This window comes from Carcharodon carcharias, chromosome 7, assembly GCF_017639515.1.
Source record: "Carcharodon carcharias isolate sCarCar2 chromosome 7, sCarCar2.pri, whole genome shotgun sequence".
NCBI lineage: Eukaryota > Metazoa > Chordata > Chondrichthyes > Lamniformes > Lamnidae > Carcharodon > Carcharodon carcharias.
In genome coordinates this window covers 73,556,497-73,574,201 of record NC_054473.1, presented here as the reverse complement: position 1 = coordinate 73,574,201, position 17,705 = coordinate 73,556,497, and the positions used below count along the sequence as shown (strand labels likewise).

Below are 17,705 nucleotides of genomic sequence, written 5' to 3'. Positions count from 1 at the left end.
TTGGGAGGTTCATAGGTCAAATGCATAGCAGGCATTTCTGATTCACTGCTAAAGGAGTTCATTGTACCAGCATTGGCTGATTCATTTGGCTCTCTTACAATGCCTTATGATAGTTTCAGGGGTGCTATGCACTTCTAAAACATTCTTGCATAGAATGGACCAGCAATTCCACTTTAAGGACGTTATTACTTGAACTCCAGGAATGGTCTTGTTACAGTGCAAGATGAAAGAGAAAAAAAAGAGAGAAAAGGGACAGAGGCAGTGACAGTGCACTGTAGTTCTAAAAAGGCTGTGCAAAAGGAACTGTTAAAGACATGGGTTCATACCCACAATGTAGCTATGTGAGAATTCTGTGCCTTATATGTATCAATAGGTAATGAGCAGCTGGAAACAAAAAATGGCCAGTTAGTTATGTACATTATTGTTGGCAATGTCTTCACTGAAATATTCCCTGCATACTGAGGTAGTTAATATTTCAGCTCCGATTCCAGTCAAGCGAGTTGTGTTTCATCTATTTGCACATATCTAGGAACTTGCCTTTAAAATTGAAGGCAAATTGCAGTTGCTCAGCCTTCAATGAAACAGTCTGGCATATAACATTCTAAGCAAATTCCTCACCTTTTTTCAATCATTCAAAATCAATTCTGGAGATTAATTATATGAATGCTCAGTCCTAGGTGCTAATTCTCTATTGTGGAATATTGAGCATATTCTGGTTAAAAATACATATTGTTTTGTAAGTAATTGGGAGTCTTATTGGAAGCTCATGTCCTGTTTTTATGTTGGAATGTTCACTTCCTTGTCCGTTTGTTTTCTGAACTCCTTTTCCTGGGCTCTCCTCTCATTTTCCTTTTCTGAGTCTTCACATTTGACAATTCCCTGCAAGAGAAGTAACATGCAAAGGAAAATCAAATTAAAAGCAGGTATTTGTTTGGCCTAGTAACAAGCAAACTATTTGGCTATTGATCCACAAGCACTGAAAGAACTCAAAATTTCTCACTTCAGAAGGAAGGTGGTCCAATGCTGGGGGGGTCCAAGTAAAGGCCGGGTGCTCCCATTAAGTCAGATGGAGAGTCAGCACCAGGAGTCCTCTCATGCACCCCCTTGCTAGAAACTCAAGAGAATGGCACTCATAGGGCTCCCCTGGCAGATTAATGAATTTAGCTATTCAGCTGCTGAGGCACACAGACTAGAAAGTTCCAAAGTTTGACATCTGGTCTGTGCTGAGTTAGCTGATCTCAGATAGGGTAGGGCTGTCACAATTAGCTTCAGGACTAAGGGGAGGAAATAACTGATCAAAGTCCCTGCTCCTGATCAATATCCAATCTCTCCTGTTGAAATTTACCAATGAACATCAGGTGACAACAGGATTGAATATGGCTATGTTGCACTCCATGGTCAAACAGACCATTAATACCTCCAGTGTAGGTTCACAGATGAGAAAAAAAGTCATTATAATGGAGTGCCCAAAGCCTTTGGATCATTAACAAGTGGCCAATGCTTCAGGAATGGAGGTGGGAGGAATAATAATAAGTTGTATTGGGGGAGATGGCATGAGGAAGCAGAAAAATGTCACTGATACAGGATCTGCCTGTCTTCTTACCTACCTTCCTTCCCCAAATTGTTATGTGAAAGGAAAAAAAAATTCAACTTCATACAGATTTCTCATGAATAAAATAATCAAACAGAAATAATTAGTAATGAGAATCTCTTATTAATTAAAAAAGGTTCCCCCAGTAAGCTGCAGTACTGCAAGTAGAAATAGATTATACATCAATCAAACTCGACAGAACAAAAACAGAAAGTGCTGGAAATACTCAGCAGGACTGGCAACATCTGTGGAGAGAGGAGCAGAGTTAATGTTTTGAGTTGAATATGACTCATCAGAACAAGACCCTTCTGAAGAAGAGTCATATCTGACTCAAAATGTTAACCCAGTTTCTCTTCCCACAGATGCTGCCAGACCTGAATATTTCCAGCACTTTCTGTTTTTATTTCAGATTTCCAGCATGTGAAGTATTTTGCTTTTATTTTGGTGTTCAACACAGAATGGAATTTAATGTGTGTTTGGAATTATCGCAGAAACTTCAGGACGGGATAACAAAGTTTGAAGGAACATTTTACCAAAGGAGCAAGTACAAGATTGATGTGGATTATTCAACAGGCAATAGTCAATGGATTTGTCACCTCTGCTCCTTTCTATTTAAAGTGTAGACTAGAAGGCTACCCAAAGCCTGCTTGGCTTATTGCCTCTCTTTTCCCACTGAATATTTACAATGTTTCAGCAAAACATGACTTATATTCAGCAAGGGCTAAAAAAAAAATCTCTTAAAATAGATTGGGCTCTACTTTAGAGATATTGGCCAAAATATTTTGGTCTCCGGATTTTCGGAGACCAGACATACGACAGAAGATGCACGTCAGGGTCCTGTGAAAATCCTGATGTGCGCACATACGTGGCAATTGCCCAGGAAGTTTAAACTTCCAATGGACTGATTCCTTACTGCCTAGGACTCTCTGCGAAAGTGTCCGACCCTGAGCTTAGAGTGGAGACTTAGGCTAGACATGTGCGACTTAACTGGGTACTTGAAAGAAAGTCGCTGTAGTCCCAGAGGACCATAGGTTGCTCTCTCATTAGAGAGAGATGACTGGTGGCGAGTTTAACCTGAGAGTCACCACACGTCAGGCAAGGGGCGAGGTTGAGAAGGCCTCAGCTGATACAGGAATTGAAACTGCACTGCTGGCGTCACTCTGCATCACAAACCAGCCATCCAGCCAACTGAGCTAACCGAACCCCCTTACCCAGGAAAAAACTGACCCCCTCCCCACTTCCAATTCCAATCACCCCCACCAATCAGACCCGATTATCCCACTGATCACCTGACCTGACTACCCTGCTGACCACCAGATTGCCCCTTGACTCAACTACTACCTGACTACTTCCTGCAACCAGATCCAAGTAGCACCCCCACCCAACTACACCAACCCCCCAACCAAACCCGACTATCACTCCATCTGACAAACCTCCTGACCACCCATTTACCGCCCGATCAATCGACTACTCATTCACCCACCTAACTATTCACTCAGTCACCTATTCATTAACTCACACTCATTCAATTAGAACTGGTCCTTTAAAAAACTACCTGAAGAATAAAAAGGGAATGTAGTCCTCTTCTTTGCCTGACTCTGAAGCATTCGCTGGACTTAGACAGCCAACGCTGTGCTGGCCATTTCACTGTCAGCTGGGTTCGGAAGATCCCAGATTGGGAGAAATGGGCAGTAGCATTGCGTTGGAAAAATCTTCGTGGGCAGTGGCAACATGCCTAACATTGCCGCTGACCATAAGATCTAGGCCACTGTCATTAATAATGTGGATTACAACAGATGTTCTGCAAGGCACACTTGCCATCACCTCCCTATGTCATTATGATGTGCTCAGGACTCGAATGGGTAATTTCATAAATGTACCATAATTAAAACCTAATGGAGGTAGCAGCTTAAGGTGGAATGTGCAAGCTACATGCAGATTGAGAACTGGAATGTGTCAGGCATGCAGGCCACGCCATGTCACATGAATGTGCCTTATGGACTGCTCCAAGTAACATACATGCAGCTCAGTGGCTGGCTCATGACACATGCAGGGTAGCATGCAGCTTACTGTATCTGCAGTTGACTGGATCAGCTCCAGGTGTCGCAAGGAACATTCCAAGTCTGCAAGACCACCACTTTGGTAAGGTCACCATCCCACTGACACAAGCAACAATGGCACTACAGGCTGCTGAAATTGGTTTGGTTCAGTTTGTAACATACTTGGCCTCTATATATGAGGGTTATGGATTTGACCCTCACCTCATAACTAACTAGCGAGGCTAGCACTCCAGTGCAGCAGGACTTAGTGAGTGCTACATCATTGTTGGTGTCATTTTACAGATGAAGGCAAGTCCTGTCTGCCTGCCTTGGTTGGTGCTCTATTGCACTAATTTAAGAGTAGATAATGTCCTGAATAAGATCCATCTTTGTTTCCCTCCACCAGCACCAAAAACACTTTAACTAGTCATTCACCTCATTGGCCTGGGTTATTTATTGGTCCAGATGGCTACACTATTCCCTACAGTAAGAGCCTTTGAACTTCAAAGTAATGCAGTGAATGAAGCCCTTCAAGGCAATCTCATGTGTTAAGGCACAACATTAATGCAAATGCTATTGCAAAATGATATCAGCCCTGATGATTTGGTTGGCATCACAAAACCAGAAGCCTTAAATAAATAGGCCTGGTGACAAATCCAAAATTTGCCCTGCTTAAAGTCATGGTGTTCTCCATGGTCCATTTTTTTAAAGTTATGACTTCTGCAAGTTAAACTTTTAAATTGATTTTTGCAATTGACTTTGGAAGAAATGACTTATTAGGAAAATGATTTCCCAGCCAAGTTGATGGTTACTTATCAAAGGTCCACCTAAATCTGTATTTGAAATTAGAGGTGTTCTTCTCAGGCAGATTTGCATGAGGAGGCTCTATTGTCCTAGTATGAGCTTTCCCTTATCTAGATCTGGGCTGGTTCATTGTATTTTATTCCATGCAGTACCCAAATTTCTTCAGGAAGGGCACCCCCATTCATCACCTGGGGGGTGCAATTCTACATTGTTGTACCCAATAGAATACCCAATGGAAGACTCAAACATTACAAATGACCTCAGGATCCTGAGTAATGGAAATGTACCATCAACAATCTGATGAACGTGTTACAATGTTGAATCTCCTTCTATGTGCTGGCATTGATTGGTGGGGTGGGATGCTTTCTGCTAGGAATGGTGTCTGAAATCAATCACTTCAACTGCTTCATGGCTTATTTAAATCATAGCAGAACAATGTTAGATGTTTCAGGTCTGAATGCTACTGACATAAATCATCATTCCGAGCAGTTGGGTTGGTAGAACCATTTTGTTCTGCAAAAAACAAAAGGGCCCAAGAAGCCCCTACAGTTTTGGACTTATGATTGACAACATTTACACAACCTGAACTGAAGTAGCTGGATTCTCATGGCAAGATGCAAGCAGCCGGATAAACAGCAACGAGATAATGACCAAACAATCTGTTTTTAATAAGATAAAAACAAAATACTGCAGATACTGGAAATCTGAAACAAAAATAAAAATAGCTGGAAAAACTCAGCAGGTCTGACAGCATCTGCGGAGAGGAATACAGTTAACGGACTTGAAAGTTAACTGTATTCCTCTCCACAGATGCTGTCAGACCTGCTGAGTTTTTCCAGCTATTTTTATTTTTGTTTCTGTTCTTAATAAGGTTGGTTCAGGGATAAATATTGGCCTGGACACTGGGAGAACACCCCAGCTCTTCAAAATAGTGTCATGGGATACTTCTACGCCCACCTAAGAGTAGATAGGGCCTCTGCTTAACATGTCATTTGAAAGATGGCACACCTCCAACAATGTAATACAGGCAAACAAGTGGGAGGCGATGGGGGTAGGCTAGGAAACCAGTTTTAAGCAAGAGTCATGGTCTAACATACAGGAAGCCTGCATATGGGCCTCCCTTCTACAGCTGAACATGGAGTAGCAAGTGTTTGGAGAAACTGCAGGTCTGAGGATGATAAAGATGGGTAAGGTTGGGGTTCATGGTGGACACATAATAATTGAGGTATTTTTTGTTGGTTCCTTTCAATCATGGATGTGAATTTGTGAGATATAGTGAAGCAGACTGTATGAGCTGAATAAAACAGTGGCATGCCGAGGGTGGGCTCTGCATCCTGAGTGGCATTCTGACTTTCGGGTTCCGCCATCAGAACATGTCCGATAATGTGCAAATTGCTGGCAATTAATGGCAAGAGCAGGTTAGAGGCCTTCATCCCGCCCAACGAGTGCTGGAGGGCAGGATATCAGGTCTCCGAGGTTGTAGGCCGTGTCTTGGAACATGGTCACATCTAGCACTTTAAAGGGTCCCCTGGCACGAGACAGTGTTAGGAGACCCAGCAGTTGAATAATCTTGCAGAATCATTGTGGAAGTAGAAGACTTGCAAGGTAAGAGCATTTAATTTTTAGTTATTCTCTGCAAACCTTGTCACTCTTCATAGGTGGCATTCTTTTTAAACATCAGCAAGTCTCCCACTTCTTGGCATGGAGGAGTTATACATTTATTACATACTTACATACATAAATGTCTATGCCATTGGGGAGAGAGGAGAGGCGGAGTAGAGGGGCCAAACCAGCTCCTAGATTCAGTGAGGACTCACTCAGAGCCCTCCTGAGTGCAGTATCAGAGCGATGTGAGCAGCTTATTCGACACCTGGCAGGAGGAGGAAGCCGAGCTGGATATGTCCTGCATGGGAGGTGGTGGTCAACAGTGTGAGTGTTGTCAAAAGGACCTGATCCCAGCGCCATCAAAGGCTCAATGACCTAATGAGGTCGGACAGAGTGAGTATGGCCTGAGTATGAGCAATCTTGGTCCAGTGTGTTGCAGGTCTCACTTGTGATCACAGGAAGTAATTGAGTGTTGCTGCTCCTCAAAGGCAGCATAATTCCACAAGGACAGAGCTGTCCTATACTATGCCATTGTGCATTTGTAGCAATAGTCTAGCTTTAGGGCGGGTGATTTGTAGGATGAGCATATGACGCACGTGCATAGCCTCCGGACTGGCACATACTTAATACACATCTTTTCAGGAGAACCGAGACCATAATACTCCCTCACTGGGTAATGGTCAGGAACAAAATATCGCACTCAGCAGCCGAGAAAAGGCTTCTAATTCATATGATTTTAAAAGGGATGGTCTACTCATTCAAATAAGCACTCGCAGATCTACTAACTGCTAAGCTGAGACTCAGGGCTGAACTGTAGCTTTTAAACTCACCCTAACAAGCTGCCTCTTAAAAAAACGGGAACCACACATGGCGTGAATCTGACTCTAAAGACGTATTATAGCATTCACACCATATTATGGTAATCAATTGGGTCATTAACGACCTTAAATGCACTATTAATTGACATTTACATAACGCGGGCGAAGACTGTTAAACCCACTGACCTGCGATATTATACAAAACAGGTATCATGACGCCGGGTATGTTGCCCGTTGTCATCACGCCCGATAATACATCTCCAGATGTGAGAAGTTCCAGCTTTGGAAGCGTATTATTCTGCCCTATGCATTTAAGAGTTCTTTGATATGTTGCTCCATGGATTGCAAATTGAAAACTAATCAGAATATTCTGTATTGAAATTCATGTTACCCATGTCCAATTCTTTCCCACTACCTACAGGTGCTATAGAAACACCAAACATGCAACATGTAAAACTTTTAACTACAGAGAAGATAATTTAAAGTAAGGCAGGAATGAACACCACAGCACAATAAAAGGAATTAATGAAAAGTAAATCATCAGGAAATGTTTATTCATTCAAAGTGATAAACATCTGCAACACGGAGTTGTAGAGTTTTTCCAGTCAACATTATTGATTTACAGGTCAGCACTTGATCACTTTAACTGAATAGTCACCAGTTCATGGATTCAATCAGCTCATGTGCACTCAAGCTGAGGTCCTTTGATTTATTACTGTGATACCAGTGTATAAACAGTACTTGGCAGTATAGAACTTGAATACTGTTGAAAAGAGAGACATGTTGCCGAAGCTTTTTGTCTTGCACTCATCAGGCAAATGCAAGAATGCTAAATGTCAAACGATCACGACAATTTATACCACAGGAGAAAAGGGTGCTGATTGGTTGACAAGTCGACTCTGATTGATTTCTCCGTGGCAAAACCTTAAGCAATGTTGAAATCTTGCATTCTTGAATTTGTGCTGATGAGCGCAAAACGAAAAGCTTCTGCAACATGTCTCTCTTTTCAACAATAACCAGTGTATAACTATAACCTCCTGTCAGCATCTGCCAACCACAGCTGACAGGGCTCAGTGGGGAATTCAGGTAGTAGCTAATAGGTAGGAGACGCAGATCACGACTTGATAATTTAGATAGAATGGAAAAGGCAGAGGATCAGGACTTGGTAACGCAGATGGCTGGGGAGAGGCCAAACATGAGGACTCAGATGGTCCCCAGGAGCTTGAGAAGTATTCTCTTACCCATCAGAAAATTTTCAAGTCTGAAAAAGAGATTTAAAGCTTCAGGTAGAAGTACTTACTTTGCAAATACCATGTTTGTGACTTGAAACCTGTTCCATAATATCACAAACAGTTTAGAGGCACCAGATTGCTAATTATTATCCATAGTTTCAAAACAGGAATTGAATTTCAAAACTTGGTCACAAAGTAAGTTGTGAAAATGCTTGCCCTAAAACAATATACTATGGCTGGAATTTTCTGGTCCTGCTGGCAGAGGGCGTCATCGCGGGCAGGGGGGGGGGAACAATGTGGCAAGAAGGCCAAAACTTGGTTTCACGCCACTGTGAAACCTGTTTGCAATTATCCACTTCACCCGTCAATAACAGGCTGTGTTTCCCGCTGCCGCACACCAGGAACCTAATTTCAATATTTAGCATCTCATTATGAACCCTGCTCACTGGAATCACCCTCCCCGTTGGATCATCCCCCCTGTTGGTGTAATTGCATGCCGATGTGTTTCACAACTGTACATAAGCGACGTACACCTGGCGAGCTGCACTTCACTCGGGACTTCGAGGTTTGTTTGCCTGCCTTGTTTTGGGCAGCACTCGCGGTCATCAGCGTCAGGCTTCACAGACAGCACCACATCACTTTTAGGGGGGGTACATGGGTAGGTCTCTACCTACCAGGCCAGCCGTAAATGGGGGTAGCTTTTCAACGGCTGCAGAGCTAGGGCTTGCTTGGGAAAGGGGGAGAAGTGGCCTCAGGCAAAGGAAGTGGCTGCAGGGCGAAGGAGAAGGTACTGGGGAAGGTGGGTATCCTAGGGTGTGTGTGTGGGGGATCTGTGTAAGTGGCCTCAAGATGGTGATGGGTGAGGAGGCAGTCTCCAGAGGAGATGTGAGGGGGTGTGAGAGAGAGTGGGTGCTGATGTCCTTTGAGTTGACACCGAGTGAGATGCCAATGAATGTGTGATGGCCTTGTGAGTGTGAGAATTTAGAGTGATGAGATGGTTGCCTTACTCTGGCTGCATGGATGAGATCATTGATATGTTTTCTGCATTGGATGCCAACCTCTTGGGTGCAGCATTGGCATTGACCACCTCCCAAGCCTGACACTGATAGGCCTCCTGCAGCCAGAGCAGGGGAAGAGGACATTGCGGCGGGCCTTCACGGCATCCAGAAGGTGTCCCAGGGATACGTTACTGAATCGGGGGACTGCACTCTTCGTGGCTTCTCGGGCCATGTCTTCAATGAAGCAGTCCTGGGCTGAAGGCATTGAGAAGTGTGCGAGTGGCTGCAGTTTAAAAATGGCACCCTGCATAAGGAAGCAGTGAGGTAATGGCATGGCGGGCAAATCGGAGGCTTGTTTCCTGTGGTTGCATAATTAATGAGATGGGAATGGGATGATACAGCACCATTGCAGCCGGCGGGTAAAATGACTTTTATCCTGTCTGCTATCAGTCTTTGTGCAAACCTGGAGCAATTCCACCCTATAACTTGAGTTAAATCTAATTAATTTCATCAAACCTTAATGATCGTCAAACAAATACAGGCACACAAATATAATATGGCAATGCATATGGCAAGGACACTAATCACTAAAACCAAACATTACATTTGGAGAGGATTAATCTCCTAGATGGATGAATTCCGACAGGCCAAATGGTGCTTACTATATGCCTGAGCCAAGGGCAAACTGGCAGAATAAATGAGATCAAAAAAATGAATGTGTGGCTCAAAGACTGGTGTGGGAGAAATGGGTTTCAATTCATGGGGAGCTGGCACCAGTACTGGGGAGAGGGAGCTGTGTCATTGGGCTGGTCTTTTCCTGAACTGTGCGGGGGTTAGTGTCGAAGTGAATCGAATAACTAGGCCTACGGATTGGAGATTGTCTTTAAGCTAAATAGTGGAGGGTGGGGGTAGAATTTAGAAGATTGAAGGAAAAGGACAAGCCAATGGTGCAGGGTGCTGAAACAAGTAATGATTAACGAGAGTGTGATAGAAGGGACAGAGCATACAAGAATGCACCTGCAAGGTCAGAGAAGGGAAAATGATAAAAAGGCAAAATTAGAGGTTCTTTATCTGAATGCACACAGCATTTGTAACAAGGTAGATGAATTGATGGCACAAATAGAAATAAAAGGGATGATATGCTAGTTATTCCAGAGACTTGGTTACAAGGTGACCAAGGCTGGGAACTGAGTATTCAAGGGTATCTGACATTTCAAAAGGATAAGAAGAAAAGAAAAGGAGGTGGGATAGCTCTGTTAATAAAGGATGAGTAGTGAGAGATGATCTTGAGTCAGAAGATCAAGATGCAGATTCAGTTTTGGAGGAGATAAGAAGTAGCATGGGAAAGAAGTCACTGCTGGGAGTAGATTATAGGCCTCCTAACAGTAGCTACGCTGTAAAACAGCGTCGAAATCATGAAATAATGGGGGTTTGTAAGCATGGAACTACAATAATTACAGGAGATTTTAACCTTCATATAAACTGGGCAAATCAAATTGGCAAATGTGGCCTTGACAAATTCTGAGAGTATATTCAGGACAGTTTCTTAGAACAGTACTTGTGGAACCAATCAGAGAAAAGGCTATTTTAGATTGGTAATGCGTAATGACACAAGATTAATTAATTATCTCATAGTAAAGGATCCTCTAGACAAAAATGGCCAAAACATGATGGAATTTCACCTTCAGTTTGAGGGTGAGAAACCTGGCTCTGAAACTAGTGTCTGAAACCTATGTAAATGCAATTATTGAGTTGGCTAAAGTGGACTGGGAAGATCAGTTAAAAGGTAAGAAGGTAGATAAGCAGTGACAGACATTTAATGAGCTATTTCATAATTCTTTTATAACTCTGTCAATGGAAGATACCTTTGTTGAAAGAAAGACTCTTATGAGAAGGATGAACCAGCCGTGTCTAACTAGGGAAGTTAATGATGGTATCAAATTGAAAAAGACATACAGTGCTGCAAAAACTACTGGTAGGCTAGAAGATTGGGAAAATTTTAGAAACCAGCAAAGGTTAACTAAAAAAATAATTAAGAGGGAGAAACTTGTTTACAATGAGAGTAAAAATGGGTGTAAAAAGGAAGAAGTTAACTAATTAAACGCTGGTCGCTTAGAGGATGAGGCCAGGGAATTAATAGTGGGTAACAAGGAATTGGCAGAGATTCTGAACAAGTATTTTGCTCTGTCTTTATGATAAAAGGCACTAAGAGCATCCCAGGAAGAGTAGAAAATCAAGGGGCAAAAGGGAAGGAACTGAAAACAATCACAATCAGTAGAGAAAAAGTATTAAAAAACTAATGTGACTAAAGGCTAATAAGCCAACTGGACCTGATGACCTACATCCTAGGGCCTTAAAAAAAGTGGATGCACAGATAGTGCATGCATTAATTATAATCTTCCAAGATTCCCTAAATTCTGGAAAGGCCCTAGCAGATGGAAAACTGCAAGCATATCATTCCTATTCAAGAAAGGGAGGGAGACAGAAAGCAGGAAACTATAGGTCAGTTAACTTAAGTCCGTCATTGGGAAAATGCTGGAATCCATTACTAAGGAAGCAGCAGTAGCAGGATATTTAGAAAATCATAAAACAATCAAGCAGAGTTAACATGGTTTTATGAAAGGGAACTCGTGTTTGACAAATTTATTAGCGTTCTTTGAGGATGTAATAAGCAGCGTGGATAAAGGGGAACCAGATGATGTAGTGTATTTGGATTTCCCAAAGACAGTTGATAAGGTGCCACATAAAAGGCTACAACACAAGATACAGCTCAAGGTGTTGGAGGTAATATATTAGCATGGATAGAAGACTGGCTAACTAACAGGAGACAAAGCTGGAATAAATGGCTCATTTGCAGGTTAGCAATGTGTGACTAGTGGGGTGCCACAGTGATCAGTGCTGGGCCTCAACTATTTACAATAAATATTAGTGACTTGGATAAAGGGGCAGAGTGTATTCTAGTCAAGTTTGCTGACCACACAAAAATAGATGAGAAATCAAGTCGTGAGAACACAATCTACAAAGAGAAATAGATAGGTTAAGTGACTGAACAAAAATTTGGCAGATGGAGTATAATGTGGGAAAATGTGATGTTGCCCACTTTGGTAGGAAGAATATTAAAGCAAAATGTTATTTAACTGGAGACACTATAGAATGCTGTCCTTGCATATGAATCACAACAAGTTAGCATGCGGGCACAGCAAGTAATTAGGAAGATGAATGGAAGTTGGTCTTCATTGCAAGCAGGATGGAGTATGAAGTAGGAAAATGTTGCTACAACTGATACAGTGCCACTAGTACAGGGCATTGATGAGACTGTACCTGGAGTACTGTGCACAGCTTTGGTCTCCTTCCTTAAGGAAGGACAAACTTGGATTGGAAGCAGTGCAGAGAAGGTTCACTGAGCTGATTCCTGGGATAAGAGGGTTGCCTTTTGAAGAAAGGTTGAGCTGGTTGGGCCTATACTCATTGGAGTTTAGAAAAATGAGAGGCAATCTTATTGAACCAATTAAGATTCTGAGTGGGTTTGACAGGATAGATACAGAGGGGATGTTCCTCCCCCCTGGGGGAATCTAGAACCAGGGACCATACTTTCAAAATAAGGGGTCTCCCATTTAAGCCAGAGATGAAGAAGAATTTGTTCTCTGAGTGTCATTATTGTTTGGAATTCCCTTCCCCAGCAAGCAGGGGAGGCTGAGTTATTGAATATATTCAAGGTTGATTTGCAGATTTTTGATCGACAAGGAAGCCAAGGGTTATGGGGGGCCAGGCAGGAAAGTGGAGTTGAGGACATGATCAGATCAGTTATATTCTTATGGAATGCAGAGCAGGCTCGAGGGGTTGAATGGTCCATTCCTGCTCCTATTTCTTATGTTCTTAGTTCCAAGGGCACAATGAGCTCAAGTGCCCAAGGAAGCTACCATTCCTATGTGAGTATGCAGAGCGAATGTCAACGTGCCACCTGATCTCCAGGGATGGGAAGCATCACAGCAAAACTATTTGCTGAACAGCAGACATGAGTGGGACTCTTCACTGATTTCCCCTTTCCTTACTCAGGGGCAGCGAGACCTATGGGCATTAAAATGGCAAAAGCATTTCAATAAAGGTTAAGTGTGAGGTGGTGGATTTTGGTACAAGGAATAAGGAGGCCACCAACTGCTAGGAGTAAGGGATTTACTGGTACAGATCCACAAATCAACAACTTGTATTTATTTCATACCTTTAAGATAGTAAAACATCCCAAGATGCTTCACAGGGGTGTTATCAAACAAAATTTGAACCAAGCCACAGAGATTAGGGTAGGTGTTAGGGGAGGGGGGGGTTAAACTTTTAATTGTATGAAATGGAGCCATGAAACCTGCTGCAAATTTCTGGAGTCCAAGTTTCACAGAGCAGAGAGTAGGGGCACTTCATTTACACATTGAAATCAGCCTTTCACTGTACAATTGGGACTGAGATTTTAAATCCACTGCTACTGCACAGGTTTCCTAGGAGTTGAGCAACCCAGCAGTGAAAGTGAGGCAGGAGCTGCTGACTTCATAAGCTAAGAGTTCTTTCCAGCACTCCCAAGTGGGCCTGGAGGAACAGCTGTGCCACCCTTCCAACATCTGCAGGAACCCTTTGGCCTTCCTTCTGTCAATCACAGCCCCTGATTCACCCCTCCCTGTCGATTGCCAGAGACTGTCGCGAAGAATTCCTGGCTGCGGCCTCCCGTCACTGGTTCCAAGTCTCAGCTGCCACCCAGCCAGTCAATTTGGCTGGCAGTCAGGTGTGAAAGGAATCCAAAAAAGAATAATGAGATCAGGATCTCTGGCCATTTTTGTTCTCTAAATATCAGAGCCTCTATCTCCACATGTACCCCAACTAATCTGGCAGAGAATATGGATGGAACTTGGAGCTTTCTTGACAAGTGTGGTTTTCTACCATACCATATGCATTTAACTAGATAAAGGCTTTATTTGGTTTTCAGATTGGAGCATGGTTTTTCCCAAGGGTCAGTTCTAAGACCAATGCTTGTTTTGATATATGTAATTTGAAAATTGGGATATGGAGTAAAATGTCAAAATGATATGATACCACCAAACTTGGAAGTGTGGCAAATAATGAGGATGATACCAATCCAGTCTGCAACAGAAGATAGGTAGTCTAGCAGAATGGGCAGGCAAGTGACAAATGGAATTTAATGTCGAGAGATGGAAGGTGATATATTTTAGCAGAAAGGACAGGGAGAGGCAATTCAGATTAAATGGCACAATTTGAAAGAGTGTGCAGGGACAGAGACCTGGGGGTTCGTATGCATATATCTTTGAAGGTGCATTAACATATTGAGAGAGTAGCTAGCAAAACTTATGGGATCTTGGATTTAGTCTTGATTACAAAGACAGGAAAGGCAATTTGAATCTTCATAAAACGCTGGTTAGGCCACAGCTAAAATATTGCTTTCAGTCTTGTCAATGTGCTTTAGTAAGGATGAGGGTCCATCAGAGATTGCATACCAGAATGGTTCCAGGGATGAAGGAATTTAGATACAAGGTTACGTTGGAGAAGTCATTTTTTTGGAACAAAGGAGATAGAATGAAGAATTAATTGAGATATACAAGATTATGACAGGTTTAGATAAGGTAGACAGAGAAAAGCTGTTTCCCAATTACTGATGCTACAAAGATTAGGTAACACAGATTTAAAGGTTTTGGATCAGTCAGGCAGCTGGAACAATGGCAAATGGAGTTCAATCTGGAAAATTGTGTGGCAATGCTTTTGGAAAAGGCTAACAAGGCAAGAGAAAACATAATACATGATGTCAAATAAGCAGTCTGATAACTTAAGTGTGGAGGGGTCAAGAGGTGGTGAGATAGAGCTGTGGATCATCAGCATACAAGTGTAAACTAATGCTGTGCTTTTGTGCTTTCAAATGACGTCACTGACAAGCAGCATGCAGATACAGATAAGAACAGGAGGGGGCCTAGGCTACATCCTTTTGTGTGTATGGGGGGGGGGGGGGGGGGGGCGGGTGTCATCAAGGAGGTGGGGTGGGGTTTGGTGGTGGACAGACACCAGAGGTATTGGGGCAGGAGCAGGAAGTGATATATTGGACATAACTGGACAATGTGGAATCAGGCAAGAGCAGTCCCACCCAGTTGAACAACAGTGGGGAGGCACTGGAGGAGGATAGTGTGATCAACTATGTCAAAGGCTACAGTAAGGTTGAGAAAGATGAAGGAGGATAATTTACCTATGTTACAGTCACACCGAATGTCATTCGTCACTTTGATAAGAGCTGTTTCATTACTGTAATGACTTTTCTCATCCATTGAAATGACCTCTATGATGTACAAGTTCAAGTCCCAAAAATATAATATTCCCTATGTTCATTAAGGTCTTGCTCATTCTTTGCCTCTAATTTATTTTATTCGTTCATGGGAAATGGGCATCACTAGCGAGGCCAGCATTTATTGCCCATCTATAATTGCCCTTAAGAAGGTCATGGTGAGCTGCCTCCTTGAACTGCTGCAGTCCTATGTGATGAAGGTACTCCCACGGTGCTAGTTGAAACATAGAAAATAGGAGCAGGAGTAGGTCATTCAGCTCTTCGAGCCTGCCCCGCCATTCAATATGACCATGGCTGATTTATCTCAACACCAAACTCCCGTGCTATCCCCATACTCCTTGATGCCTTTAGAGCCTAGAAATCTATCTATTTCCTTCTTAAATATATTCAGTGACTTGGCCTCCACAGCCTTTATGGTAGAGAATTCCACAGGTTCACCACCCTCTGAATGAAGAGGTTTCTCCTCATCTCAGTCCTAAATGGTCTATCCCATATCCTGAGATTGTGTCCTGTTGTTCTAGACCCCTCCCAGTCAGACGAAACATCATCCCTGCATCCAGTCTGTTCATTCCTGTCAGAATTTTATATGTTTCAATGAAATCACCTCTTATTCGTCTAAACTCCAGTGAATACAGGCCGATTCATCTCAATCTCTCCTCATGCGATAATCCTGCCAATTTAGGGATCAGTCCGGTGAACCTTCACTGGATTGCCTCTATGGAAAGTATATCCTTTCTTAGGTAAGGAGACCAAAACTGCACGCAATACTCCAGGTGTGGTCTCATCAAGGTCCTGTACACCTGCAGTAAGGCACTCCTGTTCCTGTACTCAACTCTCCTCGCAATGAAGGCCAACATACCATTTGCCTTTTTAACTGCTTGCTGCACCTGCATGCTTGCTTTCAGTGATTGGTGTATGGGGACACCCAGGCCCTTTATACATCAACATTTCCCAATCTATCACCATTTAAGTAATACTCTGCCATTCTGTTTTTCCTACCAAAGTGGATAACTTCACACTTATCCACATTATACTGCACCTGCCATATATTTGCCCACTCACTCAGCCTGTCTAAATCGCCTTGGAGCCTCTTAACATCTTCCTCATCGCTCACATTCCCGCCTAGTTTTGTTTCATCAGCAAAGTTGGAAATATTACATTTGGTTTCCTCATCCAAATCATTGATATATATTGTGAATAGCTGGGGCCCAAGCACTGATCCCTGAGGTGCCCCACTAGTCACCTCCTGCCACTCTGATAAAGACCCATTTATTCCCACACTGTTTCCTGTCTGCTAATTCTCAATCCATGCTAATATATTACCCTCAATCCCACATGCTTTAATTTTACACACTAACTTCTTTTGTGGGACTTCATCAAAAGCTTTCTGAAAATCCAAATACACCACATCCACTGGTTCTCCCTTATCTATTCTGTTAGTTACGTCCTCAAAAAACTCCAGTATGTTTGTCAAATGTGATTTTCCTTTCATTAGGGAGGCGGTGGGGTAGTGGTATTGCCACTAGATTGGAAATCCAGAGACCCAGGGCAATGCTCTGGGGACCAGGGTTTGAATTCCACCAGATGGTGGAATTTGAATTGAATAAAAATCTGGAATTAGGAGTCTGATGATGAGCATGAAACCATTGTTTATTGTTCTAAAAACCCATCTGCTTCACTAATGTCCTTGAGGGAAGGAAATCTGCCATCTTTACCTGGTCTGGCCTATATGTGATTCCAGGCCCATAGCAATGTTGGCCCTTAAATGCCCTCAAGGGCAATTAGGAATGAACAATAAACGCTGGCCTAGCCAGCGACACTCACATCTGTCGAACGAATAAACAAAAAAAATCCATGTTCCCTTTGTATAATGCTGTTAATATTTTCTAAGTGTCCTGTTACCATATTCTTTAAAATAGACTGTAGTATCTCTTCTACTACTGATGTTAGGCTAACCGGTCTGTAATTCGCCGTTTTCTCCCATCTTCCTTTTTTAAATAGTGGGGTTACATTTGCCACCCTCCAATCTGCCGGGATTGTTCCAGAATCTACAGAATTCTGGACAACGACAACCAACGCCTCAACTATTTCCATGGCCACCTCCTTCAGTGTCCTGGGATGTAGATTATGGGGCTCTGGGGATTTGTCAGCTTTCAGTCCCATTAATTTCTCCAGCACTATTGTTTTAGTAATACTAATTTCCTTCAATTCCTCCTTCTCCTTGGAGCCTTGGTTCCCTAGCATTTCTGGGAAGTTATTTGTGTCTTTCTCTGTGAAAACAGAACTAAAA

General features: G+C 42.7%; 1 protein-coding gene across 1 annotated transcript in view; it reads right to left on the bottom strand.

The window, feature by feature from the left end:
* Nucleotides 1–358: 358 nt before the first annotated feature.
* rad18 (RAD18 E3 ubiquitin protein ligase) overlaps nucleotides 359–17,705 on the bottom strand; it is a 277,150-nt gene continuing 259,803 nt past the window's right edge. The window contains exon 13 of the mRNA XM_041192132.1: nucleotides 359–879. Coding sequence (XP_041048066.1) covers nucleotides 792–879 — 88 coding nt within the window. The 3' untranslated portion in view covers nucleotides 359–791. The remainder of the gene's footprint in view (nucleotides 880–17,705) is intronic.